Raw genomic sequence first — 15,941 nt, forward strand, 5'->3', positions numbered from 1 at the left:
AACCGCCTGCGTCAACCAAACGAACAAGCCCGTTGTATAAGATTTGCTTTGTTAGTCTCTATGTATCAAAGTTTAAAAAAAAAATGTAAGAAAAGAAATTAATCTTTTCATTTCAGAATCTTATTATTTCAAAGGCAAACATAATAATAAAATAAAATCAACTCCTATCATAAACATGTGATTATAAATATGCATATATTTAACAGAAATTTGTTTTATTTTTTCTTATTTAACATGTGATTATAATTGTGCATTTATATTTAACATGTGATTATAATTGTGCATTTATATTTAACATGTGATTATAAATATGCATTTTTATATAAATAAGAACATAAAATTAACATGTGTGATTATAAATATTCATTTGAAAACTAGAAACAAACGCAGAAAATCTAAACAAAATTCAAACCTTTTTAAAAATTCTGATTTATTATCATCGTTCAAGTGCTAAAGTATGGGCGTGTGTTATAGTCTTGTAGAGAATATGTAGTTGTTTTTTTCTACCACGAGAACAAAAATGTTTGAAACTATAGTATATAATAAGGACCGAGAAAAGACAATAGTTTTGTCTTGAAGTGTGACAATAATTTTAAAATTGGCGTGATGGGTAACATGGCTCCATTTTTTTTATGTTGAAGACATGAATCTCCAACATTTTCGGATTGTAGCAAAAACTTTCAAATTCCGAACTCTCGTTATCACTTTTCCTTCTTGTCACACATCAACAACACATAATTCACTTGTAATGTGGTTTCAACCGAACATGAATGTGTAAGAATAGATGTATCAATCTTTACAATTTTAATGGATTATCCTATTTCAAATTCAAATATATATTTTCAATCTCAACGGATACAATATATAATACATTTATAAATCACTATACTAAGCAATGGAATTAACAATCTAATTGATTGTAGTTGATATTTTCTAATGTATAATATGAAAAGCATTGTTCTTTTAACTCTGATTCACAATAACTTTCGTTTTTAAGATATTTTGTGTAAATATATTAATGTCATTTTGATGTAGTTTTAGCAAAAGGAAAATTATTTTTCTTCTGTCAAAAAATTGATAATATATATAAGATAAAAATATATAAAAATAATAATTTAGTCACTTTTTCATATTTTTATTAATTTATTTATTTATTTGAATGAAAGTTATTGACACGAGGATATCTATAAAGAAACGGATGACATAATAATCTTATATACTTTACCAAAAGAGTACACTCTAATAATGGACCAAACGAGAAACATAAATACAATATTGAAGTTTCCGTCTATGACACGGACCAATAAGCCAAGGCTACAAATGACGAGGTACAAGCATCGGTCTGCCACGTGTTGTGCTGATAGGTAGTCGTGTTCATCTTCTCTCGTTTCAACCATTGATCTCTCAAAACAATCCGAGTCAGTCAAGATACGTGGTGAGATCTCTATGGACCAGCTATGTTCTTAATGGATCATGGTCGTTCCCCCCTCAAAACGTATATTCACTAATCACAAATCAGTGAATCACCAAACCAATGATTGAATTTATTCTGCATTCGATTGCAACGACTGAATCATTGCTCTATAAAATAACGTTTGTTGTTGAATATTTGTTGTATATATATAGGGATTGATTAAAATATAGATATAGGATAAAATATATAATTTGTTTTTCATAGATAGAAACATTTAAAATAAAAATTTGGTTAAAAATAGGTAATGTGTATTTTCTTTAAAGATTTATCATCAACCTAGAATAGTTTTGCAGAAATTTGTTGATACTATTTTTCTGTTTTTATATATATAGTTAAACGATTTTTTTAAAAAATATATCTTAATTGCAGGAGATGAAATATAGCTTATACTCGATAACATATCTCCTTTCAATTAAGATGGTACAAGTTTTGTTAAAGGTTTATGCAGCAAATCCAATAACACCCCTTTTTTTTTGTTGACAATATCCAATAACACCCCCTTTATATATATATATGTATATATATATATATATATATTTTACATAGTTTTCTATGCATTAATCATATTCATTAATATACAGTTATAAGCTTGTATATATGCATCTAATCATAATATTATATTGCCCTTGTTTTAGGACTCCCCTTGTCAGACGACATCATACAAAATGCACAATCTATATATGCCAGAACAATATGATTAGTAGCAGTGGCGGATCCAGGGTCAAAAACTATGTTGGGCACTAAAGAAGGAATTTTTTACTTAGTAATAGAAACGTTGAGAAAAAAGGAAAAAAATGGAAAATAAGTATTGATGAGTGGGTTTGAACCCAGCTCCTAAAACACAATGTAAGGCACCTTTCTCCAAATGAGCTAGCAGATACTATATTGCAAGGGCTAGTAAAAAGATTTTTAAAAAGGAGTATGGGGCACGTGCCCCACCCCCTTTAGCTGTAGATTAGTAGAATCCAGGTATAAATAACGTTTTATTTGCCACAACAATATGATTAATAATTTCTTTTGTTATGAAACCAAAATCATATATAATGTTTGACACCTTTTCTTTCTTTTTTTGTGAACCCAAACTTATATTGGAACTACAAACATACAAGATAAAGCATATTCAGACATATACGAATAGCAAATTTGAAAGATAAATTAATTGAACCACAAGATAAACATAAAGACACAAACTTGAAAAAGCTTCATAGAGCACCAGGAGAAGTGTCAAGAATAACTATCACAAAAATACCCATGAAAGAAGTAGCAATCAACACATAACCATCGACTGGTAAAGAGATATTCACCATACATTGTGACGTTAAAAGATCTGCCTTATACACGAACATGAAGACGCCGGAGAAGTGTCCGGTGAGAAAAATTCGCGGGATCGGAGCAAAGATTGAACCAACAGAAATAGCTTTAGACTGGACGAGTATCCGGTTAAACAAGTCCGTCGAAATTGGACAGAAAACGAACCAACAACTGTGGTTCTAACCTAGGGACAAATTGACTTTGTCTCAACAGGGAGCAAGGAGAGGCCGAAGAAGTCTCCGGTAAACTCGGAGAAGTGTCTGATAAACTCGGAGAAGTATCTGATAGATTCAAGCTTAAGACAAACTGGTTCTGAAACACTATTTAACCACAAGCAAAGAGAACAAGCCAAGCTTCAGAGGAGGAGAGAATACCACTCTCCGTAGAATTGTTCACATTGATAACGCAAGCCAGAGGACGACAACGACCAAGTTGAAGTTTACTCGTTGATAGGGTCTGGCGGATCTGGTGGTTCTGGAGGATCAGAAGGCGACACAAGACTCACCAGCAACACCGGATCTGGTGGCTTTGGACAAGAAGAACCCACCACCGACAACATAACAATCTTGACACGAGAAATGGAGATGGGAACAAGGGTCGCCGGCGTCAAAGATCTACCAACAAAAAAAGAGAAACAATCCTTCGTGATCCTTGAACGGACCTGAAATAGGCGCAACTTTGATCAGACGACTATGAGGATGGTGGAAGGACACCGGTGAATGAGAAACACCATAAAATCGGCGAGCGGTTGCAGATCTGGGATTATGTGGTGATGAAAATTTTTTTTCTCTGGAGAGGGGAAGGTTCTTCGGGAAATTGGAGAGAGATCCCGAGAGAGAAATCACATGGGCTTCTCACGGAAAAGGTCTGACAAAAATCCAGCAGAGGGTGGTCATTCGGAGATGCAGTTGAAGACTTGCGGAGGCCACCTTGGTTTTCGTGCCTGGGAGAGAACTCATGCGAACGGTTGTTTGACACCTATTAAAAATTATTTTAGATAAGTGTATCAAATCAAGAGAATCCATAATTAAACTAAACAAAATTGATTAATCTCTAAATATGATATATATATATATATATATATATATATTCAATGTTAGTTTACATCGTTACATTTGAATTGTATCAGGATGAACATATAATTGATGTTCATATCAACTTTAATAGTAATGCGTTCTATTTTTCTGGTGTTTATGGTAGTCCAAATACAAGCCAAAGACATTTTTTTTGGAATACTTAAAAAGCTTATGCACAACTGGAAGTGTACCTTGAATGAAATAATGTGATTTCTATGAAATCACTTGTAACTCCGGGAAAGTTGGAGGACCTCCAAAAGAAGAATGGACGTTTAGAAGATTTAATCACATAATTTCTGTGATTTAGTTGACCTCAAGTCAAAAGGAGATATGTTTTCTTGGGTAGAAGAGCGATGTAATTACACTGTCAAATGCTGTTTAGATAGCGTTATGGTTAATTCTGAGTGGGCCTCTCTTTTCCTTACTACAAAAGCTGAATTTTTTGGAGTTCAATGGTTCTAATCATAAATCAATCCTTACAACCATAAGTCCTCCACAACAACCTATCACAAAGTCTTTCCGTTTTAATAAAAAACTACTTAGATTGATAACTTAAAACTCCTGTAAACAAAATAGCTATATTACTTCATATGTGACCAAATCAATATTTGTAGAAGAGCGATGACAAAAGGGAAACATACTGCAAATATGAATTCTGTAAAACGAATAAAATATTATCAAAAGGAACTAAATAGATCTATGACAAACATCCACAAAAATCATCGACGCCACATACCAATACTTCAAGAAGAACTTAGGAAGGCTTATCAAGATGAAGAATATTACTGGCATAATAAAAGCAGAAACCGGTGGTTACATTTGGGTGATCGTAACAGGTTTTTTTCATGCTAGCATAAAAACTAGATATGCTAGGAATTACATATCTAGTATATGAGTTTCATACAACAAACTTCACATTGGAGACCAAAAGATAGGCAGTCCCGACCCGCCCCACATTCTCAAGATACAAAAGTATTTGGCCTCCTTTTTTTTTGAATTTTTTAGTAAAAAAGTTATGCCCAATTAAATATTTTCATTGCAAATAATAGGTCCCATTTTTCAAAAAGTTTAAGATTTGGTCTCAATTTTTAATCTATCTATTTATTATTGCAAAAGTAGGCCTCTATTTGATTAACTTTTAAGATTTTGTCTCAACTTTTAATTTTTACCTATAAAATCCATTTTAAAAATTGTTATGTATTGAAGCCTATTTTTTGCTGGGCCGGAACTTAAGATAGGTGATCATGCTCAAACGTATTTTATAATGTTTACACTTCCAGTAGCACACTTGTGTCACTGGTTGAATTTGGTTACTTCCCCTCTAGACTAACACACAAGATAAATGCTGACTTGACTAAATAATTCACAGATGTAGAGATATATGAGATGGTAGGCCTGGTGCTCTATCATCGCCAATATTGTGTGATCAGTTTGATCTGTTAGCTATTCAGTTCTAATTAGGGTCTGAATGGTTACCACAGTCGGGGAAGATTAGACCACTCTATTTTTAGTGTGGACAACAAACCATTGCGTTCCAACTCTATTTGTATGCAAAAGCGATCTATAATTGGTCCGCTGCGGTTTTATTTTTGTTTTTTTGGACCGCACTATTGCGGACACGTTTGATGAATGGTAAATAAAAAACGGTCTACTCCAAAGATGGATTTGTTCACCCCAACCGCTGCAACCATTCACACCTTTAATGGTTCCCACAGGGTATGGTTGTCCCTGAAAGAGGTATACTTCAAGGAGACCCATTATCACCATATTTATTTATACTCTTTGCGGATATAATGAGACACATCATCAAAACAAGAGCCAAAGATGGAGACATTCTAGGTGTTAGAATAGGAAATGGAGTTTCCCACCATCACTCAAAATTGTAAAGCAATAAAAGAGGCTTTCAAGGTTTTGAATACTACTCAGGAAAAAAGATAAACACCAACAAATAATTGATAACATTCGGATCAATGGTGCCAGGACAATTACATAATAGGCTCAAAACAATACTTGCAATTCCAAAGAACACTTACTAGCCTATCCCACCCTAGAAACTTTGGTTCACTACTCAAACATCATGGAAATCGACATAGACAGAGATATGAATAATGATTACATAATAAAAATGTTGAAACAAATGTATATAATCGAAAGACGTAGAGAAACGAAAGTAGTAGAATACAAAATGGAAAAAAAAATGCTAAGTATACGAAAATCTCTCAAAAAGTGTAAAAATCGGCTTTAATCTCTCTCTCTGTGGCTCTTGCCCTATGTGTCGTATTTTTGGCTGTCGAAATAAGAAGAGATTTATATATGGAAACCACTTGACCTAGCCACAACAACTATCATCAGAAGCATCTACCCCGAAGCTAGGGTCGAGCACCTCTTCTAGTTGGGCTTCAGATGGTTCTTCTTGTGCTTAACTCCACTGGTTCGGGTTAAGGCTTTGGGTAGTTCTTATGCATGATCACACCTTCGGGTTATGGTTCGTGTGACTCCTCATTCTTGCTCTTTTAAACTCCAAATCACCGGTTTTCATCCAAAATGCAACACCTAGACAACCTAAAAATGATAATGTTAGACTCTAGACAATGCAAAACATGATTAAAAAGATGCTTAAAAAGGTGTAAAATAGAGAGACATCAACATCTAAGTTTTTTTTGGTATTTAGCCTTTGCATTTACATATATTTGGTAATAAGCAGTAATTAAAAACATATGAAAATTATTTATATTTACTCTTTTATATATTTGTAACACTTTTACAATTTTATAAAATCATGTATAAGAAAGGACAACCATCTATTTTTTTTTGGTATTTAGCCTTTGAATTTACCAATATTTGGCAATAAGTAGTAGAACATATCCATTAACCATGATAATATATCAAAACTATATTTATACACATATCCTGTAAAAAAAAATTTACTATTTATAAAAATCACATATGGAGACTGAAAACCATTATTTAAATTCTTATTATTTATAATCTCTTCATTGAATTTTCCATCTTTAAGGATGCTTAAAAAGATTTCATCAATTATGATAATATAACAATATATGTTAATTATCACTTTAAAATATCTATAAATTAATACGTGATAAATTAATAAGTTATTTCGGTTATGAGTTGGGTTAATGTAAATTTTAACATAATTCTATATGATAATATTTTTTTAAAAATTATGTAAATACATGGTCCATAAATACTAAAAATTAAAGTAACTATATAAATTTATCAAAATATATACATATATTTATATAGTTAAGAAAATTTAGTGAATATGAGTATACTCTTGTCTTTTTTCATTTAGTCTTAAATTTGGATTATTTGAATAAACTCTAATTAGAGTTTATTTCTAATAATTCTGGGTTTTATTACATTGATTTTTAATACTTCTAAAAAATCTAAATACTTTTTTAAAAAAATATAAAATTAGGTAAATTAATAATTTTATAAATTAAGAAAATATTTTGCCTCGAAATGATAAAATCATGTAAGTTTGACTGTACATTTGTAAGGTCTTATCATTCATAAAAATCACGCCATGAATTTTGACCAACGGCTAATTTTGTTTTGGTATTTAGTCATTTAGTTCTGTAATTTGAATTTTTGCTCTGTATTTTTTGTTTTTAGGTAAAACGAACAAATCTATAAAACGTAACGCCTTACATTATTAATTTATTTTTTATTTGTATCATCCATTTTTTAAAAAAAAATTGTTGATACACATGAAAAATGCACTAGAACAAAAAAATCCTAATCTACTTATTTTCTTAAAAATATATGTACTACCCTGTTTTTTTTTTTACACATTCAGCCATATACTTCATTGATCATACGTACATGCACTATGTATATCCATTGAATTTTGAAAATTTATTTAGTCAAAAAGCATAGAAAACAGACTAGAGAGAAAGAGAGAGACAAACGACGCAACTATTCATATAGATAGAACTCAAAAAATGTGACTACTCATCTCATTTTTTATTAACTAGTAAAAATGGCCATATCAGAAATTTATTCATAAATAATCATAATTTCTTATTATAATTTCACTTTATTCATTTTTTTTTTTTTGTGTATATGTCTTTTTAGATGTATGTCAACAGATTTAACGGTCAAGACCAAAATAAAAAAAAAATGTCACAAGTTTATTTTATTTTAATTGAAATAAAGTTTTTGTTTTTTTTTGTTTTTTAATTTTTATAGGAAAAGAAGAATGGTAGGAGAAAGGAGGAAAGTGGAGCCCACAAGTTTTAAAATATAATAAAATGAAAATATTATTCTCTTCTTTCTTCCTTGTCTTCCTTCTTCTTCTTCTTCTTCAAAAACTTGGTCTCTCTTCTTTCTCATCACCGTCGACTCCGTTTCTCATTTTCCTCTCGAACACACAAAAAAAAAAACTTCAATTCCTCTCTTCTTGTTTCACTAAGAAGCCACAAAACTAAAGAAGAATCTGTAAATGTTTTAGGTTTCTCCAACCTCTTAAAACTCTCAAATCTCTTCATCTTTTGCTTTCCGCGGTGAGTCATTCTCATCTCTCTTCGTCTTGTTTAATTTCTCCGGCGAACTCAAATTTGAAAAATCGATTTCACTGTTCTCCGCGTCGACTCCTAAATTGTTGATTTATGATTTTTTTTTTTTTTTCCTTTCGTGGTTCTTCTTCAGTAGAGTTTTGTGTACAGAGAGATTTGAAAAAATCTGAATTGATCTATAAAATTTTCCTAAAATCTTATAGATCTTCCCCCCCCCCCCCCCCCCCCCCCCCCCCCGAAATCTGTGCGTCCCTTTGTTTTATGGCAAACTCGGATATATCATCATATCATATCTCCGTCGGTCGATATTTTGTTTTCCTTTTTTTCGAAGATTTGTGATTTTGGTGGATGATTTAAATGATGACTATGATTGATTTGTTTCGTTTACGCGTTTTGTTTTTCCTTTGGTTTCAAGTTAGGTGGCTACTTCTCGTGTTCTTGGTCCAGTGGACCGTGGTGGTGTTACTGAATCTCGTAGCGAGACGCAAGAGACTGGTTTGTTAACTAGAAAAGTTGTTGTTGTTGAGACTCCATTGATGACGCCTTCTAATTCTTTGTCCAGTAGTAGTGAACGCTCTCTCTCAGGTATTTTTAATGATTCTCCTTGTTCGGTATGTGACTCAAAACCCGAAAAACCCGTAATTGAAGTTTCTTAATCATTTGGTTTGGGTAATGTTTTTGTCAGGTGAGTCTTCGGTTGATGGAAACACTTATGACAGGTATGAATGACTTTTTCTATATTGGATTTTGGATAATGTTTGTTTAAACAGTATGTTGATTAAGATTGTTTTGTATATAATTTGTTAGGGGTAATGAAGATGAGTGTTCAAGTCATAGTAGTCAAGAAGATGTGGAGTGTACGACGGAGCACAAGGTGGAGCGTTTAGAGCGTAAGTCCAAGAGCATGCCGAGTGATATTCTTAACATTTTGGATGAGAAGGCGAAAGAAGACGGTGTTGAGAATGTGCAATTCTTGTCGGATCGTGAAGATGATAGTGATGTTCCGTTTTGGGAGCCTCCTGAACCAGAAAATCCTGAAGATGAAGAAGACGGAGTTTTTGCTGATGATGATGATGATTGTTGTGATGGTTCTGAGTGGAGCAAAGCAAGTTTGTTAGGGGATTCTAAAGATGAAAGTAGTGAGAAGAGAGATTTTTATGAAGAAACCCGGAGAGTAATGCTTGAGGAGGCACATTCAAAGTTTAAGTTCATTGTTCGTCAACTTATTAAGTCTGCTGGGTTCTCTATGGAAGAAGGTGAATACTGGCTCGAGATTGTTGCTAGGTTATGCTGGGAGGCTGCTTCACTACTGAAGCCAGCTATTGATGGTAAAGCAGTTGATCCGACTGAGTACATCAAAGTGAAATGCATAGCAACTGGTTCTTTCAATGACAGGTATTACAATTACCTGTTGTTTGCTTAGACTTTGCATTGTTTGAGGTTCATAAAAATTGCATATGGTTTTTTTTATTCAGTTTCCATCTACTGGCACTTTCCTAATAATTGATTCATTTTTTTTGCAGTCAAGTTTTCAAAGGCCTTGTTTTCAAGAAACATGCTGCACTTAAACACATGGCAACTAAGTATGAGCATCCTAAAATAATGTTAGTCGAAGGAGTACTAGGCCATCCAATAAGTGGATTTTCTTCTCTCCAATCAGTGAATCAGGTAGGGGGGAGAAACATAACTTGGCATTCACCAGTTTGAAAGCTTTCATTTTGTAGTTTCTGAATTATTTGTTTATTTCTACTATTGCCAACAGGACGAAGGTTATCAAGTGAAGTATGTGAAGCCTGTTGTTGATATTATAGAAGCTACCAAGCCTGACGTCATGCTAGTGGAAAAGTCTGTTTCACGTGATATCCAAAAGTCTATTCTTGATAAAGGGGTCACTCTGGTGTTTGACATGAAGCTCCACCGTCTACAGAGAATTTCTAGATGTATTGGTTCACCAATATTTTCAGTTGACTCTCTGTCTGGTCAAAAGTTAAAGCACTGTGATTCTTTCCGCATTGAGAAAATTGTCGAGGAGCATAATGCTGTGGGTGAAGCCGAGAAGAAGCCAACTAAAACGCTGATGTTTTTAGAGGGTTGCCCTACCCGACTTGGCTGCACGGTGAGTTCCTGATTGATTGTGTAGTATGACTAATTCTTTCAAAAATTTGAATTTGTCACATTAACCTTGGAGTTTCTTGTAGTATACCTATGATTATCTGATTTTGAAATTTTGATATGTGGCAGATTTTACTTAAAGGATGCCACAGCGATAGGTTAAAAAAGGTCAAAGAAGTAGTACAGTATTCATTTATCCTGGCATATCATCTAATGCTGGAGGCTTCTTTCCTAGCTGATCGGTATACAATGTTCTCAACCATCTTTACAAAGGAAGCTGCATCATGTGTTATGCAAATAGAAAAGTTTCCGCTATCCCCTTCTCCTGGTGAATCTGCCTTTGAAACAGTTAATATTCCTTTGTCTAATGGATTCGATGAACAATCTATTCTGATAAATGGGGATGCAGATGGTGAGAAAGATGAGAACAGGGAACCAGATGGAGATCATGTCTTCTCTCACGAGCCATATAATCCAGTTATTTTCACTGGGTTCTCAACTTTGTCTGCCAAATTAAGTAAATATTTAGGCTTTGTTCAAAATCAGGAGTCAGTTCCAGTTTCTGTGGTTACAGATGTATCAAATATCAGTAACCTTGATTCGATAAGTGAATCTGTGGAAGATACTGCAGAAAATGATGAGACTAAACAAGCTGTGTCACTTGATCCTGAGATCCCAGTAAATATGAGTTCAGATGATGGAGACAGGTCACAAACAGAGAATGATATTGAGAGCACCTTGGAGTCTCAGAGTATATTGGTTCTAGTGTCTAAGAGGAATGCCCTAAGGGGGATAATGTGTGACCAAAGGCATTTTTCACACATAAAGTTTTACAAGCACTTCGATGTTCCCTTGGAAAGATTCCTGCGCGATATGTTTAATCAGGTTCGACTCCGTTGCTCTTCTCAGTTTAAAATAAAATGCTGTTTTGTTCTTTTGCCACGGTTCATTTGTGTTAGTAGCTCAAAGTTAGTTTATGGAACTGTTTATGATGCAGAAAAACCTATGCCAAACGTGCGAGGGAATACCGGAAGCACATCTTTACTATTATGCTCATAACAATAAGCAACTAACAATTGAAGTCAAGCGAATTCCTTCAACGAAATGTCTGTCTGGTGAGGGAAAAGGAAAAATCTGGATGTGGAGCCGTTGTGGAAAGTGTAAACCAAATAATGTGTCTCGGAGGTCCACAAAAAGAGTGCTGATATCGACTGCTGCTCGTAGCTTGTCATTTGGAAAGTTTTTGGAGCTCAGTTTTTCTCAGCAAACTTTTCTGAACAGATCGTCTAGCTGTGGACACTCTTTCGACAGGGACTTCCTTCACTTCTTTGGGTATGGTTTTTGATCTATTTACTCTATAATATGGGCTTTCGAGATGTGACATCCACATATCCTTGGAGAATAGTTTGGGACTAAGATTTGTATTTTTAATTATATATCTTGAAACTTGTATACACTGCAGATTAGGCTCCATGGTTGCTATTCTCAGTTACTCCCAAGTCGCATCCTACACAGTGTCTCTGCCACCCATGAAGATGGTATCTAGCGTTTTGATAAAAGCGGGTTGGCTTGAGAAAGAATTTGAAGGAGTAAGTTTCTACTCTGCGTTATTAGTGTTGTAGCTATATTCTTCATACATGGTGGTAGAAACAAATATCGCTGATTTAATTTGGAATCATTAGCTTTCTTTTCAGTTTACATTTTCTGCCAAATAACATGTCTTACTTGAGATGAGGCCTGGCCTAAAGTATGCTAAATTAATAATCAGTTTTGTGCTGATTGTTTCGATATTCTTCTTCAGGTATTTACTAAAGGGATCTCCTTGTTCGAGGACGCTGGTGGTTTTCTAAAGAGACTAAGATCGCAATTCATAAATTCAGATCCCAGCTATCATTGTGCACACAAACTCCTTTCTAACATTGAGGAGTTGCTGGATCACGAGCGTCGCGTATTTGAGGTTAGCTAGCTTTGTAACAATTGCATACGGTATACAACTATCTATGTTAAGTTCTAGAGACAAGCTTACTAATATCTATTCATCCTTTTATGGACACTTTCTTATTGTCTACAAAAAGGAAAACATCAGGAACTCGTTTGACAAAGCGAAAACCATAGATGATGTTTCGCACAGACTGCTCCGCTTAAACCGCATGAGGTGGGAACTTCTGCTTCAAGCACTCATCTGGAACTACCGGCTGCAGTCGCTGGTTTTGTCTAATCGTTTGCGACCTTCAAGTGATGAGAGGAAAACATGTGAACAAGGTGTGGAGACTGTTTCTGAGGCTGGAATGACCAGATATGAAAATGATGACAAATCTTCTGATTCTGGTAGCAATGGAGTCATGGACACTCCAATTGTTGAAGACAAGGAAATACCAATCGTTGGTGTGTCTGTTGGAGACAATGATCAAATGGAAGAATCGAATGTGCCTGAAGACAGTGATTTGCAAACTTTGAGCAGCTCCATGCCCGAGCCCGAGACAACATCTCCCATCAACAATCATTTTGACACTCATTTGGCTGTTAGTATCCATTCGACCAATGAACAAGAAGGGGATAAATCAATTCCAATTACTGGAGATTCACTGGATGGTGAAGTTGCTGCCTCTACTGGGCCACACATCTTAGGTTGGAATGAATGGTTTTGGCTGTCATTTGAAGAGCTACGCTCGAAGCGCATAGTTGACGTTGAGAAGGAATACTTGTTGAAATTTGAGTATGTAAACAATTTTACCCAAGAAAACCTTCAGACGGTGAACCAGATAATCACTGAGGAAGGTTCTCGTCTACGCATCTCTTTGAGGGATGATGATTTTATTGTGTCAGACTATGAAGACGAGCTCTCCAGCCTGATCGCTTGTGCGCTTGCCCACCTGAACATTGATGAGAACAAATTGCCTCTGTCAAGGTGTATACATGGGTCTCTTGAAGGGTTCTTAGATAAAGATCAAGATTCTAAGCAAACTGCTGACCGTGAGGCTCCCCGTTTCGCGAGTGAGAGTACAAATAGGCTGGATATACCCCCTCCGGAGGTCCTTGTTACTTTTGGGTCACTTAAATCAATTGGAAAACCCAAATACTCTATCGTGTCCCTGTATGCAGATGATTTCCGTGACCTCAGAAGACGCTGTTGCTCATCAGAGCTTGATTATATAGCTTCACTAAGTCGCTGTAAGCCGTGGGATGCTAAGGGTGGTAAGAGCAAATCTGTGTTTGCTAAGACTTTGGATGATAGGTTCATCGTAAAAGAGATCAAGAAGACAGAGTACGAATCATTTGTGACATTTGCTCCGGAGTATTTCAAATACATGAAGGACTCTTACGATCTAGGCAACCAAACTTGTCTTGCCAAAGTTCTTGGGATCCATCAGGTAATGTCTCTACAATCAGCTTTTGATCATTTGACCATTAGAATTTTTCTTAGCTCATTATCAAATGAATAGGGCTTAGTTTGAAGGATCTTTGATTGCCATTTTCAGGTAACTGTAAGGCAGCCAAAGGGTGGCGGGAAAGAGATACGACACGACCTGATGGTCATGGAGAATCTTAGTTTTGGCAGGAAAATTACTCGCCAGTACGATCTCAAAGGCGCACTACACGCCCGGTTTACAACCACTTCTGCTAATGGCGCAGATGATGTTCTATTGGATCAGAACTTTGTCAACGACATGAATAAATCCCCGCTTTACGTTAGCAAAACATCAAAACAAAATCTCCAAAGAGCGGTTTATAACGACACCAGCTTCCTAACTGTGAGTTTTTTTTTTCATCTCTCTTTCTCTATTTAATCGGTATTACTATGACAAATATGTTCATTTAGTCAATTTCTCTTGTGTAAACAAATCGCAGAGCATAAACGTTATGGATTACTCGTTGCTAGTTGGAGTTGATGATGAGAATCATGAGCTAGTGTGTGGGATCATAGATTATTTGAGACAATACACATGGGACAAGCAGTTAGAGACGTGGGTGAAATCGTCTTTGGTGGTGCCAAAGAATGTACAGCCGACAGTGATCAGCCCGATTGATTACAAGACGAGGTTCAGGAAATTCATGAAGACGCATTTCTTATGCGTCCCTGACCAGTGGTGCGACCAAGGAGACTCTTGAAGACAAGAAGCATATGATTTATAGTTTGGCGACAGATGATATTTGATTATACCCGGTCTAAATCGCCCATCCTCTATATGTTGACCCCAACAAAAAAAAAAAAAAAAAATCTAGTATATGATTCTTTTATTTGATTATAGCTTCACTTTGTATATAGAGACAAGTCCAGTTTTATTTACCCCGACATTGTGCAGTTTTTTAGCAAGTTTATGGGGTAGATTTAGCGATTGGATTGTCTCTGCCTTTGTCTTTTTATCCATTTCATTGAAAGGCAGATTCAAGCAAGTGAAAGTTTGTACTTAAAAAAAAGTCAGTTTGAAGTATTGTTTTTGTATTAAAAAGAAGAAAAAGAAAAGAAAAGTGATTATTGTTACATTTGTTTGTCAAAGCATTTAGTGTTTGGTAACCCCAAGTCACTAGCCTAACCGCTACAACTTTCAATCCGTAAACGATCACTTGATCCAAGTAATACAGACATATGAATCTAAACCGAACTCAATCTATCTGGTCGAACAATTCAATATCATGATCAATAGATCCAACCGCATGGACAACAAGTCCGTCTGACCATCCATTTGTGCCTTCTAAAATAATTGGGCAAGTTAATCGTAACTCGCCCATCAAAATCTTTAACCCATGTAGGTTCGGATCCGGTAGGATTGGATTATCCATTTTGACCTCCCACAGTTCTGAGTCCTTGTATATTCAGGTGTGGAGAAAAGTATAAGTGCCACTTCAAATTAAGTGATATCCACATTAGTTGAATTTTTCTAACAAACTTAGGATTGGAATCATATCAGCTTGAGATTTCTCACATATGTTGTTACAGAAATAAACTTAACAGAAGGACAAACACGTTGGATACATACGTTTGTAGCACTTAGTGCTTTACAAATACGAATTGGCTTTTTTGTTTTGTTATGTTTTGATTTGTTTGTGGTTGTGGTACGTTCAAACTTTCAAGCTGGTGAAGTGGGCAAAGTGAGCGCGTTATGATTTTAGGTAACAAAAAGATCGTTAAACCGAGAAAAGATGTACGGTGAAGATGATCTAAAGGTTACTTTCAATGTTGACTTGTTGACTTAAAACGTTGACTGCACATTTGCTAGTAAAGTTTAATTGATTTGGAGATTCATTGTTATTCAAGACTAATTAAAACGATCTTGTAAACAATTGGACTTCTCTTAAAATTTGTTATATCAGCTCTTAACAAATGTGAAATGTTAATTAATTGGATCTTTTTTGCTTTTCCAAATTAAATCATAATTAAACACGTACGGAAGTAGCTATAGTAACCTCAAAAGACCACACAATGAAAAG

The 15,941-nt window shown here is 34.9% G+C and overlaps 1 protein-coding gene and 1 long non-coding RNA gene across 4 annotated transcripts; one reads left to right on the forward strand and one right to left on the reverse strand.

Annotated features, from left to right (window-relative positions):
• Window positions 1–2,529: 2,529 nt before the first annotated feature.
• On the reverse strand, window positions 2,530–4,296 carry LOC104777413 (uncharacterized). 2 transcript variants are annotated; one of them, XR_015593466.1, is made up of 2 exons: window positions 4,053–4,296; window positions 2,530–3,763 (listed from the first exon to the last, which is right to left on the reverse strand). It is a non-coding gene; the product is annotated as an uncharacterized LOC104777413 (long non-coding RNA). The 2 variants fall into 2 exon arrangements; XR_766279.2 differs by lacking the exon at window positions 4,053–4,296 and adding an exon at window positions 3,899–4,050.
• A 3,810-nt stretch (window positions 4,297–8,106) lies between these two features.
• On the forward strand, window positions 8,107–14,994 carry LOC104777414 (putative 1-phosphatidylinositol-3-phosphate 5-kinase FAB1D). Of its 2 annotated transcripts, none has more exons than XM_087505876.1 (13): window positions 8,107–8,387; window positions 8,819–8,984; window positions 9,085–9,118; window positions 9,207–9,794; window positions 9,923–10,067; window positions 10,162–10,515; window positions 10,641–11,396; window positions 11,509–11,843; window positions 11,974–12,100; window positions 12,313–12,468; window positions 12,587–13,882; window positions 13,991–14,263; window positions 14,361–14,994. In XM_087505876.1, exons 2-13 carry the CDS (start codon window positions 8,936–8,938, stop codon window positions 14,619–14,621), a joined length of 4,374 nt encoding a protein of 1,457 aa, XP_087362002.1. In that variant the 5' UTR covers window positions 8,107–8,387; window positions 8,819–8,935; the 3' UTR covers window positions 14,622–14,994. The 2 variants fall into 2 exon arrangements, with proteins under 2 accessions (XP_087362002.1, XP_087361999.1); XM_087505873.1 differs by having other exon boundaries at window positions 8,159–8,387; window positions 8,815–8,984.
• The last annotated feature ends 947 nt before the right edge of the window (window positions 14,995–15,941 follow it).

The sequence above is a fragment of the Camelina sativa genome, chromosome 3, assembly GCF_030686135.1.
Source record: "Camelina sativa cultivar CO46 ecotype springtype chromosome 3, ASM3068613v1".
NCBI lineage: Eukaryota > Viridiplantae > Streptophyta > Magnoliopsida > Brassicales > Brassicaceae > Camelina > Camelina sativa.

Coding starts and splice junctions, on each gene's coding strand:
- LOC104777414 (XM_087505876.1), top strand. CDS start 8,936: ATGACGCCTTCTAATTCTTTGTCCAGTAGTAGTGAACGCTCTCTCTCA. Junction 9,795..9,922: donor ACTGGTTCTTTCAATGACAG/GTATTACAATTA, acceptor TTTTTTTTGCAG/TCAAGTTTTCAAAGGCCTTG. Junction 10,068..10,161: donor CTCTCCAATCAGTGAATCAG/GTAGGGGGGAGA, acceptor TATTGCCAACAG/GACGAAGGTTATCAAGTGAA.